The sequence below is a fragment of the Lutjanus erythropterus genome, chromosome 11 (genome assembly GCF_056507025.1).
Source record: "Lutjanus erythropterus isolate fLutEry1 chromosome 11, fLutEry1.hap2, whole genome shotgun sequence".
Classification (NCBI taxonomy): domain Eukaryota; kingdom Metazoa; phylum Chordata; class Actinopteri; order Lutjaniformes; family Lutjanidae; genus Lutjanus; species Lutjanus erythropterus.
This window is the reverse complement of record NC_139327.1, coordinates 8,102,172-8,119,549: the sequence shown is the minus strand read 5'-3', so window position 1 is coordinate 8,119,549 and position 17,378 is coordinate 8,102,172. Positions and strand designations below refer to the sequence as shown.

The following is a 17,378-nucleotide window of genomic DNA, read 5'->3' as shown; positions in this document are numbered from 1 at the left end:
AGATTACTTGTGAAGTTATCTCTGTAAACAGATATCTGCACATGGATGCAAAGGACAAGATTTTGGCATCTGATGCAGGTAAACAGTTTGTGTGGAGAGCAAAAGAAGTGGAACACATTGGCTGAAATGCAATCTTGGAACTATCAGCTATTGTCTGACAACAATTTAACTTTTTATTCACTTTTTAAAACGTATGTTTTAATATGCACATAGCTGTTTATAGAGATTAGCCTCCGACTCCATTCTCGCATCTCAAGTTGCCGTCTGGACTGTTAACAATGACTGGCGCAAGGAAGGGGAAGTCCGTTATCTGGCTATCTGCTGGCTACATCGGAAACCCCAAAACATTGGCCATCGACCCAAGGAGTTAAGCCGGTGTCAGGTGATAGCCGGCCATATTTCTATTGTTTCCAGCAGAAGGCAAAACCACTGCCCTAAAACTCGTCTGTTGCTGCAAATGGACTTTTTGAGTTGTATTACATCGTCTCACCGTTACCTGAAACAATATGGCACCACCAAATCCCCTTGCAGTCTGATGCCAACTAACACACCAAGGAACATAGCAATGCATCAGCAAACGGTGGAACGAGAAAACTGCTATCAAACAAAAACTAGTATGTAAGTAAGTATGTATATTTTAGCGTCAAAATGCTATTTTCCTGTCACTGCTTTTTGCTAATGGCTGAGTGTGTTTCCTTAAAAAAATACAAAAGAACGCAGATGGCGTCATCATTTACATCCCTAAATGTATCCTGTGGAATTTTTGACAACTGGTGGTGCTGTAGAGCACATGGACAATGTAGGTTTTAAAGGCGTTGCAAATTTTATAAGGTGTGAAAATTTGTCACAGTCTTAGGTGAGATTTTGCCGAAACAAAATCTTGTTTGTTTACAATCCATAGGCTCCACAGAGTCATGTAAAACTCAAGCAATTATATCGAGAGTGGCTCCATTTACAGTACACTGTATTTAGTGTGTTTGTATTTTAATGTTAACTGCACCTGTGAGGGCTGCTGGCTCTCTAAATAGTTCTCCTGTTGCACTCTGTGTGTGTGTGTGTGTATGGTTGTACAGGTGTGTGTGGGAGTGTTACGGGGAATTTTAATTAGTTTTCATCTGTTTTGCTACAAGATGTTTCGGTTCATCAATTTACATGCAGAGCCAATCCACGGCAAACACAATCAGCCTCTCCTTATTCACTTATTCTGCGAACACAGCCCACATTATTCCCATTGAAAACCTTATACATTATGCAGAGGATGTGCGAGGCAGAGCCTATCATGACTAATGCCTCGCTGAGCGGCGCACGCGTCCTCGGCCATTCTCCTCTCTCGCATCTGGGCCCACTCATCAGTAACGCTGACAGAGGAATTACTCAAGCCTAAGTGGCTTGTCAAGACCGTCCTGCAGGACACGGGACAGGTGACTCTCCATCCCATACAACATCGCTCGCCGCTCCTCCTCCTCTTCTACAGGCCCTGACCTTGGGTTGACCTGTGGGCCGGCTGATGGTGCGTCTGTCTGCGGGGGTAAAAAGCGGGTCCCCAGATGGTGGCGTTTGATCGGTGGATGGGGAATCGGCGAGGAGGGCGGGTGGGGTAAACAGCCGAGACACCTGACTATTAATCAAGGCCGGCAGCTCTGGGCGCTGCGCGAAACAGATTGCTGAAAAATGGATGAGGCAAGGGGAAAAGAGGAGAAAAGGAGGGAGGGGAGCAGGAGAGAGGAGCTCCAAACTTAAAGAGGGGATATGAGAATATTTATTTATTTATAACTCATTCTAGAGAATTGGGACAAATTATATCCTACCAAAAAAACCTTTAAAATGATTAAAACCAACACTCTAATTCCATTTTTTGGTGAAAATTTATTCTTTAATGATTTGTATGAATGAAAAATATCTAGTTTCAATCTTTTTCATTTCTAAACTTGCTCTGTGCCAAAAAAGTCTTGTCCCAGACAACTTCAGATAATTTAAAAATGTGTTAAAAGCCTTTAAAATCTAAAACTAATTATACCTTCTGATAATGTAGGTAGTACAATTTGCTACTATAATTATGAAAATGTTGGCTCTTTAAAGTTCAGATGACTCCATCAGATTTGTACAAAAACATGATTTAATCAGGCATAAAAAGGGTTAGCTATAACCTAAGGACCCCTGTCTCACTTCCTGGTTTAAAAAAAAAGTGAGATTACTGCTCGAGCACTGGTAAACTTTCTATTTTTTGATGAATTCATAAAATAATATTGCTATCAGATGTGTCTTAACCGTAACATGTCAACTCTGTAGCTCTTCTAAATGAAAGCTAAATAAGATTTATGTTTTAAAATATGTATTTTGATTAACATTAAGAGAACTAACTTATAAAACAAATATAAACAAATAAAATGGCTGCTTTAATAACAAATGTAATCACTTGGCCTGCTACAAGATTTAGAGACTAACTGTTTAAAATAAAATATATTTTCCAGCATAACTGAAGAGTCTGAATCAAACCCCCCCTTAAAATATGGTTTTGTCCCAGTTCTCGAGAATGACTGTCATAATAGTTTGATTACATCTTTGACATTTAGGATATTTCTGCACCGCACTTCCCAGAAACCATCTGCCAGTCGAGCAGAGTGATGTGAACTTTGGTGTCTTTTTTCCTTCTCTTTGTCCACCACCTGCTAACCAGTCAGTTAGCATCAGCCGTCTGCGTCGCAGCGCACAGCAGGTTGATAATGATGTCAGTGTTTTTTTAGGAGAGTGCAGACGTGAAATCTGATTACCGACTATAACACGGTGTATGCTGGGATTTAAAGTCAACACATGAACTCGATTTCCTGCCCTAACCTGATTACTCCCAGTAATCTGTTTTCCTTTGTCCAAGCAGTCCTCCTCACACTCCTCAGGCTTTGTTTGGGTTCCTCTTGTTTCCAAACTGTCCCCTTCTCTCTTCCCTTTTTTTTTTTTTTTACCTTGCCATACCCGCACACACCCCCATACCCCACGCCCACATCAACTGTTTAGCAGAATGGCAGCACAAACCCCACCACCACCGGCACCACACACACACACACACACACACACACACTTCCCGTCTGTCCAGGGCGTCTTGGCACCAGTGCGGGACAGCGATAGTGTGTGTGTCTGGCAGAGCTCCCAGGGTAATGGCATCTCTTCATTGCCAGGGTACGAGGAACAAACAGACCATCTGTCCCCCTCCAGGGGCCCAGATGAAATCGACTTATTTAGACTGATTATTTCAGGGTTAAATGTGTTTTATGAATGCGGATTTCAGTTTTTTTTCCTGTCATGCAAGGGGAAGATTGTGCTCAATGTTTTGTGTTTAATGCGTTTCCCATTTGAATTTTGGAAGTAATTCAGAGCAGAGCTCACATAAAGGCATGTTTAGAGCTTTTCAAATGGAAAAATGTGGTAGATTTAAAATCGACCATCTTGGGGAAAATAAAAGGCTTTTACTTATGGGAATTTGGGATAAATATCAGCATATTTAATCCTTGTGTCATTCAGGAAATAGCCACACTGACAGTGAAATGGTCAGACTAGATAATCAAATTAATATCTGAGAAATGGGTGTCTGTAGTATGTCTACTTTTTCAGCTGTATCGACTTTGACTCTCTAAAGACGGTGGATAATATTACGTTACACAAAGACTCTCAGTTTACAGCTCGTTTGTTATTTTTGTAGCTTTGGCACCAGTTGGAATCACCAGGTTTATGGACCTGCTGGGATCTTGAAACGCTGCGACACTGCTAAAAATAAATCCAATTGAAGTTGAAACTGAAGCAAGATATTGGTGTGTAAACTGAGATGGATGTTAAATGTTATACTTAGACAGCTTGGGTAATTTTTTTAACTGTTCACCTTGTCTTTTACAACATTTGGCTAACTAGGGGAGGTTATTAAAAATCTGCCTGATTGTCTGACTTCTCTGTTTCCACATTCCCAGATTTCAGTAATTCATAACTGATATCTTAGAATAATACAATTATGGGAAGCTGAATAAACATGTTGCACTTGAAATGGACTCAAACCTCTTTAATGGGAGGAAGCTTTGATGGCTGACGTCCAAACTGAGCTAGAAACAATGGGCAAAACTACAGAAGTGAAATCCAAGCTGTAATAAGCCAGACTCATCTTTTACAATGTAAAACACAAACATCTTTTTAGACACGCTAGCGGCGTGGCTCTTGGGGATGTTGGTTGATCCACCACTTTGGTCCAGACAACAACTATTGGATGGATTACCATCGCGTTTTGTGCACACATTCACAGTGCCCAGATGGTGTTTTCTCATGACTTTGCTGATACTCAGACTTTTCATCTAGCAGGTTTTCAAACACCTCAGGGGCTATTGGCTGGATTTATAAGATACTAGAAACATTTATGTTCCACTTGGGATGAATTGTTTTTAACTTTGGTGATCCCTTAACTTTGCCTCGAGCAGCATTATCAGGTAGAACTTTTTTTTGTTCAGTACTTTGGTTTGTGACCAAATACCAACTAAATTAATGACATTCCCATCAGCCTCAGCTGTACTTTGGTATGAGTGCTCATTAGCAATTGTTAATATGCAAACAAGCAAAATTTATGCAATGTTTCCACTGTATGGTACAGCCTGGCTCAGACTCAACACTGTTTTAGTATTAGGTGCCGGGTGAAACTGACATAATCTGCAACACTACACAAAAACTGGAGGATAACCTGGGGTTTAGATGGTTTCCCCTGACAAGAGTGATCATTTAAATCCAAACTATGATCTTTCCTTCAGTCCAAGGGTCCTGTCTCGACACGACCTGATAGCCTTTCCCTCTGAGATCCTTGCATTGGCAACCACTTCATCAATCGACCACGGTGTGGTTTTGCAAGCTGCCATATTTTAAAAACTGGGTCGAGTGCATTGAGTGCATCGAGTGGACGACTCTCTTTGAACAATCAGTGGTTTCCAACTGACAATGGAAAACTAAAAAAGAGCGAGTCGATCAAGCAGGGCCCAGTCTGTATGTGCACAGATGATCCGCTGTGGTGACCCGCTAATGGGGAGAATCCGAAAGAAGAGTTCAAGTGAGTCGAACCGAGCTGTACCATGCGGTGGAAACACATGTGAGAAGTTGAACATGGTAAACATTATAACTGCTTAAAATTAGCATGTTGCATTGTCCTTGTTAGCATGTTAACATGTGAGCATTTCAGTGTAATTGTGGTTCTTTCACTTTCCTTTTAATGACGGACTCAAGTCTCCAATTTCTGACATAACTGACAGGCCAGAAACTGAAGCGCATGGAACAACATCTCAAATGAAACAAATGATCACTACAAGTACGTTTGTGATCTCGTCTCTGAAATCCAAAGCCATAAATACCATTTGTTGTTATGTTTTGCTGTAAAACAATAAAATCAAATACAGTGCGTCAGGCGAGGGCATGTCAGTTCACTGTGTAGAATCTGATCAAACGGAACCAAAGTCTACAGAGAACTTCAACGTTGTGTTTGACAGCTTAAAATGGGTTCCAAAACATAAGCACTTCCAAGTTGGTGCACTTAGCTGTCAAGTCACTCCCTTTTATTCCCACATCACATGAATGCAGCATAAAAAATGTACTTCAGGCTTCTGACTCCCAACTATTCCTCTTTCTATCCCCTCCTCTCCGTCATCCTCCATCTCTATCTCCCGCTCTCATCCATCCACTCCTCACTTGCGGTGATGTATTGAGGATTTAATTACAAGTCTCAGCGATCGTTAATCATTGAGAACCCACAATCAATTAATGCGTGAGCCTCCTCGAGTCGCGCAGAGGCTGCGGTGACCTCAGGTGCTGCCTCGTACCCAGGAGGGAATTCTGGGCAGAAAGGATTTCATTAGCATGGAGTAAGACGGTGCTAACGACTGCTAATGGCCTCGCGCGCTCATTAACATGGTGATCACGCCTCACAGATGCGGTTTTGCTACATTCCCCACCTCTGCTCCTCTCATAAAAACTCGTCATTTGAGTCAACCGTAAAAACGTCCTCTGTTTAAGTGCTTCATACTTTCCCTGTAATTAAAACCGGTGTGTTATCATGTGGAATATGTTTATCTTGCGTGAACTGCGTCGTGTTTGATGTGCAAATAGTGATACATGTAGATGAACACATTTTAATGAGTTCACTGGAAGGTGTGGTGCCATGGAAGGAGAAGCAGTCATAAATATACAATGATTTAAATAAATCTGAAGGTCACAGAAAAGCTGTGGATTTAAAAGGCACATTAGCACACGAGTAAAAGTTTTTAGTTTTGTGTTTGATTAGTCATAATGAATCAGTAAACTGTCTGCAGTTTATTTTGGTCAGTCTTTCATTTAAATACCTGCAGGTTGGTGATTTGGAAGGTGCCGTTTTCCATCAGGCTGATCCGACCGTCGTTTCCCAGGATCCTCTGGCCGTCTTTCTCCCACTGGATGCTGGGGATGGGGTTGCCCATGATGTGGCAGTGCAACTGAGTGGTGGAACCGGGAGCCAGAGTGTGATTGGCCGGCCCCTGGCGGATGATCGGCGGGACGCGGTCTGAAGGTGCTATAAAGAATGAATCCATATTACTTTTGGAACTGAAACCTTATGTTCCCTTCTCTATGTTACGACAAAAAATAAGCTAGGGATACAAAGAATTATTATACTTTTTGTATTTGTCATAAGTTTTTGTTTTGTTTTCAGTGCAGTTTAGTTCCAGTTAGTTTCCAGAATGGGTTTGCTCATTTCAGTTCAGTTTTAATAGAGTTTTTCTTGTTTTAGCGTTTAGCATCAGGGGCAAGACTTAAGAAGATTAAAACTAAATACATTTCTGTATATTTATATTTCATTTTAGTTAGTTTTGTAAGTATACAAGATTGTTTCTTTTTCTTTTTTCGTTGTTTTAGCTTGTAGTTTACTTTTAGTTAACTTAGTGCTAGCCAGTATGGAAAAAAAAAATCAAATATCTCAATATTTTTGACCAAATACCTCGATACTGACATTGCAATAACATTGCAGTGATGACGATTGGTGCTTTCATAAAATATTAAATTACATTTTTTATAATAAATCATTAGTAATGTGGTTATAATGATTAAGTAGGTTAAGGTCAACATTAAAACAGTCTGGTAAGTTCAGAAAATGACCACTTTACTGTAATACAACCTTTTAAAACCAGGAAAAGACAACAAATATGAGATATCATGATGCAACAATCTCTAGGACAATATCTAGTTTCATATCGTAGTATTGATATAATATTGATATATTCCCCAGCCCTTAGTGAACTATAATAATCTAGGTATGTATCACACAGTGGTATGATAGTGCTGTTTGCCAGTATTGACTACATGGGCTTATTCTGACTATCCATGGCCTGAGATGTGATCATTAAGTACTCTAGTGGTCACCTTCATGTTAATATTTAATGGGGGTTTTGAAAGCTCAAATATTTCCCACTAAAACACAACTCACGTCCAAAATACACACAAATATCTTGAACAACGGCATTAATAATAGATTGCATCAAACCTTACTGGTAACTCAGTTTTAGTGGCTGCGTAAAAACCCACAGACATCTTTGCTTAACGCAAAATCCACAACATCCTGTCTGGTGTTTTCCACTCTCACAATCCGTGAGGCCAACAAAAAGCTGCAGGGCTTTAAATATTCATTTTATCCAACCATCACAGGCTAAATGGAAAAAATTACATCTCACTTTCTGCTTCAGATCCATTACATATTAAACTATTAGACTAATCTATTCGGGGGTTTTCAATTACTGGCAATTTTTTCAGTTTGTTATCACGATCCTGGGAGCCATATTTACAGAGAAAGGCACCGCTGAAAGTCACTGTTTGCTCTCTGGGTCACACATCTCCATGTTTGCCGGTAACATCACAGCCTGTCCTGCCACGGCGAAATGTTAAAATGTCACTATGAGAGAACATCCTCTCCCAGAGGCTCTAAAGTCCACCTCTCTGTGGTCCTGCCCCAGTTCAACATGCAAATCGATGACATAGATTTTCCTCGGGCAGGAATGTGTTGATACAGTTACCTTCTGTCGGAGTGATGGACCACTTGACATGAAATATTGAGTAGTACCTTGATGTATACAGTGATTAATATTACTTGAAATATATACTTGAAACTGTCCTTATTAGGAAGGATAGTCTTGTTGGATAATTAAGAGAAGACATATTTTCTTTTTACTATCGACTGGAGTCATGAATTTGATGATTTTAAACTTAAAACTTTGCAGTATGCAAAACATGTTGATCAAAAACTACAGACGGAGATGCAACAACTTCAAATTCTGTTTGACATAAACATGAAGTTGACAAAGAACGGTAAGTCGAGGATCTGTTGTTAAAATGGCATTAGAGAGCACAATGAGCTAATTAAGACTCAGGCAAAACAATGACTTGATCCCACATGTGTCCGGAGACTAAAATCTGTAGCCCTTTTCATATGTCGTCAATAAAGTATTACTTCAGTATCCTGATTACCTGGTTATTAACCATTTAAATTTAAAACATCTACTCTATCGCTGTACACTGTAAAAAAAAAAATTGAGACAACTCAAAAGATGCAATAGAATTTGGAGTTTTGAGTCCAACTAAAACTCATAAGTTTCAAAATAAACTAACAAAGGTTTTACCAACTGCTAATCTTTTGTTGGGATAATTTACTTTTCTTCTTTAGATAAATTTGAATATTTAAGTTTCAGATGCTCAAAAGAAATAGTTTGTGAACCTTCTTTGTCATTATTTGGGTGTCTAATAATTTCAGTTTAAACCATTTAATTTTCAAACATTATTCATTTTCACTTTAATCAGTTAACTCATTTTTTAAAAATATTTTTTGCAACAACAACTTGGGTTGGTTTAGGAAAAAGTCAGTTTGGGTTAAAAGACGTATGTTAAGCAAGTCATGTCATGTCATGTCATGTCATGTCATGTCATGTCAAGTGAAGTAAGTCATGATGCAAATCATGTGACGGCCATAATGTTATGTAACTTGAAACTCTAAATAAGTCAGAAAATATCATGGCTTAGATCAAATTGTCTGTTCTGTTCCATTATGTTACATTACCTAAAAGCTCCTCCATACACTGACTGTTGCTCTTTCTACCACATCACTTGTTTTTCTTGTTTTTTGTTTTTTTGGCGTATCACCTGCACACAGAACTGGTCTGTGGCACACAATTTCACAGTCTACAGTTGTGTTACTGGTACGCAGATTGAGGACAGTGGGTTGGGTCCAAAATACTGACGGTGAATTTGCACTAAACTTTGCTCAGCACTTGTGAAAGTTAACTGTGAAACTATTTTATGGCTTCTTTTATTAGCTTGAAAAAAAGAAAAAAAAAAAAAGAATGAATAGCTCTCGTGCGCTTTGTTTTCGTCAGCTGCAGCGCTGGGCTTCACATCAGAGGAAAACTTTTCACACACATGTGCACATCCCTGTTTGATGTGCAGCCCTCAGCCTCATCACAGACAAACTCATGGAGATATACGCCTGCATGCCACGTCTGTATGGTCAGTCTTTATGTAAATACTCTGGTGGGAGTGTTGTCCACTAGAGTTATGCTTAGTTTTGAGAAGTCTCACACTCATAAATGCTTATGGAAAGAAACGGACGCCTGTTTGTGACTCAAAGTCCCAGCTTTTCTTTTCTTCTCTTCCATACAAATGGCAACTGGCGACCACAAAGCCCTCGCCACGCGGTGACTGAGCGAAAATAGAACATTTTCACTCACCTCCTACCGTTTGACATTTGCCTACAGACGTGGAGCACACCCTGATTAGTATTCTGTGCTGGAGACAGCTCTGATATCATCAGCTAACTGAAGCTAACTGAATATGTGAAAAGTCAACACAGGAGTTAGTGTAGTTAGAGCTGAACAAAAGCCTTGTTTACTCCCTGGATGGGAGGGATGCAGCGAGGGGAGCATATGTTGCAGCAGGGTTATTTGCATAGAACGATCACCAGTTGTCTCTTTTGATTACATCAGATAAGGACTCCTGCTGTTTGCTCATTTGGAGGAAGAATATTTTAATTTGAGGCGGATTTGAAGGGTTTTCTGATTTAAAACGGCGTGGGGGGGAGGGGAGGGAGGTTAAATCAGCAGGTTATGAGAAATGATTAATCAATTATGCTGAAAATGTGAAGTTTAAAGATTAGCAGAGAAGGTGCTGCTGCTGTTGTTGTTCGGATTGGGAATGTATTTTTCTTCTTCAAGCTTCAAACACATGCATCGTGTATTTTTTTGTCCCTTTGTTCTCTTTACTGCATCCAGTTAATTGGAAAGTTTCACAGTTGTTCCTTTAACTTCTAAAAGGGCCACATGCTCATAATATTTTTCAAGTGACCCTCACTAAGTGTTGCTCCTTTTTGCTCTGTGCTCCAATAACAGTTGTGCAACCTTAGTGCCTCTGTCAAGTTTCTCCTTTCCTGTTTCCTGTACTTTGATATGCTACATGCTAAGCTAGTCTATGTTGAAAAGAAAAACATGGTGGAGGATGGTGAAACGATGCTGCTGAGGAACCTGTAAAGCTGACATGTATACTAACTCTTAACATCTTAGCTAATGTTAGCAAAATGCTAGATAACTAGCTAGCTAGCTAATCTACATCTTTCTTTAGCTAGCTGGTTACATTTGATAACTAATGTTAACAAAATTCTTGCTAGCTAACTAGCAAATTAATCTATATCAATAGTGAGCTAGCTAGTAACATCTGCTAGCTAATGTTAACCAAACATTTGGCCTTGCGCATAATAGAGTAGAGGAAACAGGAAACAGGTGTTCCACCTGGTACCAAGCTTGCTCAACTGTTATAGGAGCACAGAGCAAAAAGGGGTGTCATTTAGCTCAGTAATAACAGTACACACAGTTCAAAGATGCCATTTTAAGCATTTTATAATGGAATTTGTGATTAAATTACTTGTTTAAAGGGTATTTTACAGGGTGCCTTCAATCAATATAAAGATTTATGGTGTCATTGCTGTCTCAACCAGGACACTCCTGTAAAGGAGATTCTTGGCTTGGAATTCTATCTAGTCAAAAAGCAATTGTTGATATCTACAATTGCTATTACTGCTACGGATTAAATGTTGCTGATTAAATCTTATAGCTTGATTAAAGAGAGCACTAAACAAACTCTAGAATATGAGGCACCCACTGATGTCATCGTGGTTTGCACTTCCAGCTGGGAACCAACTTTTCATGTTTTAAAACATTTTATCTTTGGTTGAAATCCTCCATCATCATCCATCCTCCATTGGTTCAAAATGAGATACATGAACGTGAACCAAACCCGTTCCACGCTGGTGGAAAAGAGGTGGAAAAGAGGTATCAGTGAGACACTTCTCCTGGTTAAATAAAGTTCTGTATTTGGAGCAAACTCTGAATTCAGCAAAAGCTATAAAGTATATAACAGATGTGAGAGTTTTAAGAGTGGAAGCCAGAGGCCAAGTGACAACAACACTGTGTTTTATGAGCCACAAACAGAGAGAAAATATTAAAACAGTCAAGTAGGTTTTTACTCTCCATAAATATTGTAGCTAACAATTACTTTATCTTTATTGCCCTTTCAGTCACAGGTGACTGTGTGTGTGTGTGTGTGTGTGTGTGTGTGTGTGTGTGTGTGTGTGTGTGTGTGTGTGTGTGTGTGTGTGTGTGTGTGTTTTCACTCACCACTCTCCACTTCTAGCAGAGCTTTAGTGAGGATGCTGCCGGCCACGCTGATGGCCTGGCAGATGTAGTAGCCTGAGTCTTCCACTTGGACGTCGGCGATGGTCAGCTCGCCGCTCAGCGACACGGAGAAGCGACCCGACTGTGACGGCTCCTGGATGGGGAACAGCAAGATCTGGAGAAGAGAAACATCATGTGGATGAGTCCTTTTTCATCGAGCTGCTTCAGGGTCATTTACTCATTCCATACCTCAATATACATTACTGGATTCTTTTTGTAACTGAGATAAATTTGGCGTAGAGTCAGGAATTCATTGTTCATTCCACTGCACACACATTTTTTTGTGCTTTCACTCAATAGGCTGATACTGAACGAATATATCTTGAAACCCTCATGCCAGAACACAAAAGAAGTTATGCCAATGTCAAACAGAAGCTGTGACACTTTGCACTTCATTCAGAGTTTGAATTTTGCAGCCATACACACTCTACAAATGTAGCTCTCCTGAAGGTTCATAGTATGAGGCTTGTAATGACATATTCAATTTGACAAAATGGATGATTTGGATTATTTGAAAATAAAGACTCAGATGACATGGAGGACAGTTTGTGTAAAGAGAAAAAGTGAGAGCAGTGAATGACCGTGAAAAGGCAGATGTAATTCAAAAGACAGACCTTAGGTCAACCTGGCACTTTGTAAAAGAATCTGAAAGTTTGAATGCATACTTTTCTTTTTTTATTATAGTACATACTTCAGCTGCCCTTAAGAGGTATGTACTTCAGCATGTATGTGCATAGAACAGGGACATGCTACTTCATATTAACACTATGCTTTAAACTTTGACCCTCTTACTCAAAATCTGATGTAAATTCAGGATATTCTGGGTGAGAATAGCCAGCAAAGAATGCTGGCTTGCTTGCTGCCAAATGCAACCAGATGCAGTAGGACATCCTGGCATTTTCTTCAGATCAAATCAAAATCAAATCAAATTTTATTTACAGTATATAGCCAAAAATCACAAATCACAATTTGCCTCAGGGGGCCTTACAATCTGTGCAGTGTGCAACACCCTGCTCTTCTGCAGACCCTCTAAAGACCAAGGAGAAACTCTCCATTCCTATTGGCATACCTCATTTGACATACTATCTATTGGAACATGCTAATGCTTTTTCTGGCGCACTAGATAGCACGTAAGAAAATTACAAAAACAAACACATGAAACGGAGTAACAGGGAAAAGAAAATCAAGCACATGAAAAAGAGGCATGATGATGAGGGACTGATGGAGGACCAGCAGCAGAGAGGATGAACAGATGCAAACAGTGGTTTTTCATTTAAAGGCGAGACATCTATATTACACAACACTGCAACAAATGATTGTAGTTAAAAACTCATTTTCATTATGCAGCAGGACAAAAAAAATCAAGAAAACAAATGGTGCCTGTGACCAATCTCTTTCATTACATCTACATCATAATCACACTCTGAGCTGTTAGTGTTTGCTTAGTGGAACTTAAAGTGGGGCTGATACCTTGTCCAACCACTGTGAAGACCCATTTACACCAGTGTAAAACCCTTTCAAGATAATGACTTTATATCTCAAACTTATGAGAACCTTTCTCAAAATCATGACTTAGTATTTCAAAATAATGAGAAACTGTCAAAATTAATTACTTATTTATCTCAAAATAATGAAAAATTAGCAAATTATTGACTTAATATCTCAAAATAATGACTGAGTATTTCAAACTTATGATACATTTCTCAAAGTAATGATTTAGTATCTCAAATTAAGGACTTAGTATTTTCAAAATAATGACTTAGCATCACAAAATAATGAAAAAATTTCTTAAAATAATGACACAGTATCTGAGTCATGTGATACTAAGTCAGTTTATTTTGAGTTACATTGTTTCCAGAAGATTTCTCATTCTAATGACTGACAGGATCTTTTGTTTTCATCACACTGGTTAAAATGGACCTCCATAAAGCACAGAGCTGTATAGCTGAAATCAAACTGTTGGATGTTATTGTTCATGGAAACTTCAGCAGCATTAACTATTACCAGTGATATATATACACACATAACTGTTTATCTATAGCCAAGAGCAATTCACAGCCAGGCTAGTGCAAATATAATAGCTTTCACTTTCTAATGCAATACAAAGTGTTTTTCCACAACTTTCCTCCCTGATCATCTCTACTTTCCCGTCTCATTTGTCAGTCTGAGATAACTGTATATTTCCTGGGTATTTCACAGAAAGACAGCCATTACTCACAACATGCTACCCACATACTTCCTCTCGTCGTCCTCCTCCTCCTTCCCGTCTTCCTCCGTGCGTTCTCCTCTTTATCTCCCCTCCACTCTTGTTCTCCCTCTCCCACACACACACATTCTCCAGGCCTCCTCCAATCTCACTCTTCCCCTTCTAATCTGTACCTGGGAGCCATGCTGGAGGCACCCACGCACTCCCATCAGGCCTTTCAGCGCATTCCAACCCGACTGCATTGCTTATTATACGCTCGCCTTTTTTCTCGCACACACATACTTGCGCATGCACAAAAACCCACATACGCAGGCACTTCTGAAGGCACGCAGGTCTGTGCAGACTCACGCTTTGGAGAATAATACCCAGTTTGGTATGATGGGAAAATGAGGTGTGTGTGAATGTGTGGTTGTGTGCGGGTGTGAGTCACCCTGGTACCAAAGTAGAGCATAGTGGAAAAAGCAAAGGATGACAGTCAAGAAGATGACAGTAAGAAGAGATGCTGGCTCTCTTTACATCATAGTGGCATTTAAAGAGTTTAAACTAGCAGAAGAACATTAGAAGAACTCAGCTTCAGGGCTCTTGTTTGATTCTGATAATTCTACTGAACTGATGCAAACTGCTGTCCTACAACCAAAAACCAAATTTAAAATACATAAATGTGCAAATCCTAGATGTTCTCTAAGCTCCTCAGATTAACTACTGTATTAAAAATAACATTTGAGATAGCAGTATTCTTAATATATTTATGAAATCATCTTTTGTTGGGTACTTTGAATCAGGAGTTGGCTGTTCTGATCCCAATTTTTCCATTGTTGTTTTCTAAAAGATCTTTGTGATATTTTTGAAACTTAAGTCAAAAAACCTAGGGTCATCTTGTATTTTCTTTATAAATCATGAATCTTTATGTAAAACATGTTGCCCCGCATTTTCACATCTTTACCGAAACAGTGTTCATGTGAGGACACCAACACATGATCAGCAGTAAAAACACTTTACGCTGGCTGTCCCATTGTTTTCCTATGGAGAGAGCGATGGCGCCCAACTAAACGGCACTGCTACCCTTGGCGTGATGGGATCTGATGCTGACCACTGCACTCTAAGTTCAAATTATTTGAACTCCAGGACAAATTTCTTATCGTGTGAAGGCCCTTGAGTCCATGGGCGAAGGGCCACACCCCTACATTTCTGATGAGGAAGTACATCTGTGTCCCTCTGTCTCATAGCTGTATGCCGTGGAGAAAGATACCATTACCTTGAAGTAAATGTTTGAAAAGTTTCTACGTGACTACAGTGCTCCTGTTTTCTGCAATTACGGAAACTTTTTTTGGTTGTCATTCCAGTAAAACTTAAGTTTTTATGTGAGACAGCTGTTCAGTTCTGTGCTAGCTATGATGATGATGTTTCAGTTGTGACAAAAGGGGGGGGGGGGGTAAAAACATTTTTAGCCCAATTATGCAATCCAGAAGTATTCTTGCAACCTCCATATCATTAAACACATACCAGCTGAAATATAACACTTCTGCAATTGTCACTACTGACATGTAATGATGTTTCAGTTATGGCATCATTGTTTTGGTCGTGACAAAGTAACACTTAGTCCTGTATTTGACAGAAGTAAACAAAATTTTAGCCCAGTGTTGTCAATCAAAAGTATATAAACTCCATGTCATTTAAAACTCTGTCATGTGATATTATTTGAATACCAGCTGAATGATAACACTAAATTTGTCACTACTGAAGCATGGGATGTTTTGTGAAAAATAAAATACATTAAATAATCAACTAAGATGTTATTTTAATGTTTGGTTCAATGTATATCAAAACTAATACATCCTTAACTTTTACAAAGAAAAATTAGATTCAAAATACAATAAATCTCAAAAAATTACACTTAAAAATTTTGTTCAAATAATATATATTTTTTTATATTTATTTAAGTCAAAACTTAAAAATCTCATTGTAGATGTAAAAATTTTAAAAAGACAATCTATGCCTTCTTATTATGATATTTATCATTGCGTTTTGGAGAGAGGAAAATATTCAGAAACTGTCTGGATCTTGGATGTTGTACAATTTACATACATCTATCTAAAACAAATTCTGTACAATGGCTCAAATATGGGAATGTCAAACGTTTTAAGATGGATGATGGTATGCCTTACTCTGTAGCAAAGGTTGACCCGGGTTTACATGTTTTGCTGACCAGCCTTGGCCTTTTTTCCTTTCTACATGAACACTGTGGTCTTCATCTTTCATGCTGTGCTGCTCATGTTGACCTGGACGTGGCAGATTTCAGATGTGGTTGTTTACCACAAACTGCAGCAAACAAGAGACACAACAGCCTCTGGATCGATCATTTTAAATTTTCAAGATAGATGTGAACTTTCTGTGAACTGCATTTTTTTGTACATCGCTCCCTGGGCTTAGAATAACTTCCAAGGCAAGCCTCATTTGGAAAACTGTTTTTACACCAGGCGCCAAAGCCCCACATTCAAAACATGTTTCACCGAGCATCTAACTCATCTACGTTGGCACCAGAGGTGCATGCAGATGCTGCAGCTGGAATAAGTAAGTGTGGGGTTTGGATTAAAGAGCAGCAGACCTTGAGACGATCAAAAATGAACACAACATTTTTCTACAACCCAAGCAGATCAGCGGGCCCAAGGACTGCCGTGGCTTGGTGGACCAACTTGGACTTATGACTGCTTCTGGGAAATGTCCGGCCAAAAAAAATTAAATGGACAAAATGTGACTCAGGCTGGCCAAGCAACAGGAAATAAGAGATTGTTGTGCCCACAACGTACAGAGACCAAGCTGACAGAGCGCAAGACGGCAAGACCAGGAGAGACGGACTCTGTCTTTACATTGATCATGCTTTGTGGACAAACACAAATGTGATGGACAATTTTTCTAAGATGTCAAACTTTTTATATGAAGATTCTGACTATTGAAGATGTGTCAGTATCCCTATATTACACAGCATCATCATCATCACATCTAACAGACAGAATAGGCTGATTGCCAGCGCAATGAGTCCTTCAACAGCATATAAGACTGAAGTAATGATCACGTACCCCAGTTATTTTATGTATGTCATGTCAAGTTAAACATATGGTTACCCTTGCGAATCAATCGCAGTTTGGTAAAGTTTAGGCACTAAAATAGTTGGTTAGGTTTAGGAAAAGATCATAGTTTGGGTTAAAAGTGTTATGAAAGTCACTTGATGTGATGTAAACACACAGTACATGCTGTGAAACAGTTGCAGTTTGTTTAGGTTTAGACACAAAGATTAGGTGGTTAAATTTAAGACTATCGTGTTTTTGGGTGAAATAAGTACGTGCATTGTATTACATTAGTTAAAACTTAAAATAAGTCAAATTTAACTTTTGGTTTTACATGAAACACAAACCCTGTCCTGT

The 17,378-nt window shown here is 39.2% G+C and overlaps 1 protein-coding gene across 1 annotated transcript in view; it reads right to left on the bottom strand.

Moving 5' to 3' along the window:
* Positions 1–17,378, bottom strand: part of robo3 (roundabout, axon guidance receptor, homolog 3 (Drosophila)) — a 234,745-nt gene that overhangs the window by 27,890 nt on the left and 189,477 nt on the right. The window contains exons 8-9 of the mRNA XM_084730686.1: positions 11,694–11,865; positions 6,354–6,559 (exon numbers count right to left, since the gene is read on the bottom strand). Of these exons, the coding sequence (XP_084586812.1) occupies positions 6,354–6,559; positions 11,694–11,865 (378 nt within the window). The remainder of the gene's footprint in view (positions 1–6,353; positions 6,560–11,693; positions 11,866–17,378) is intronic.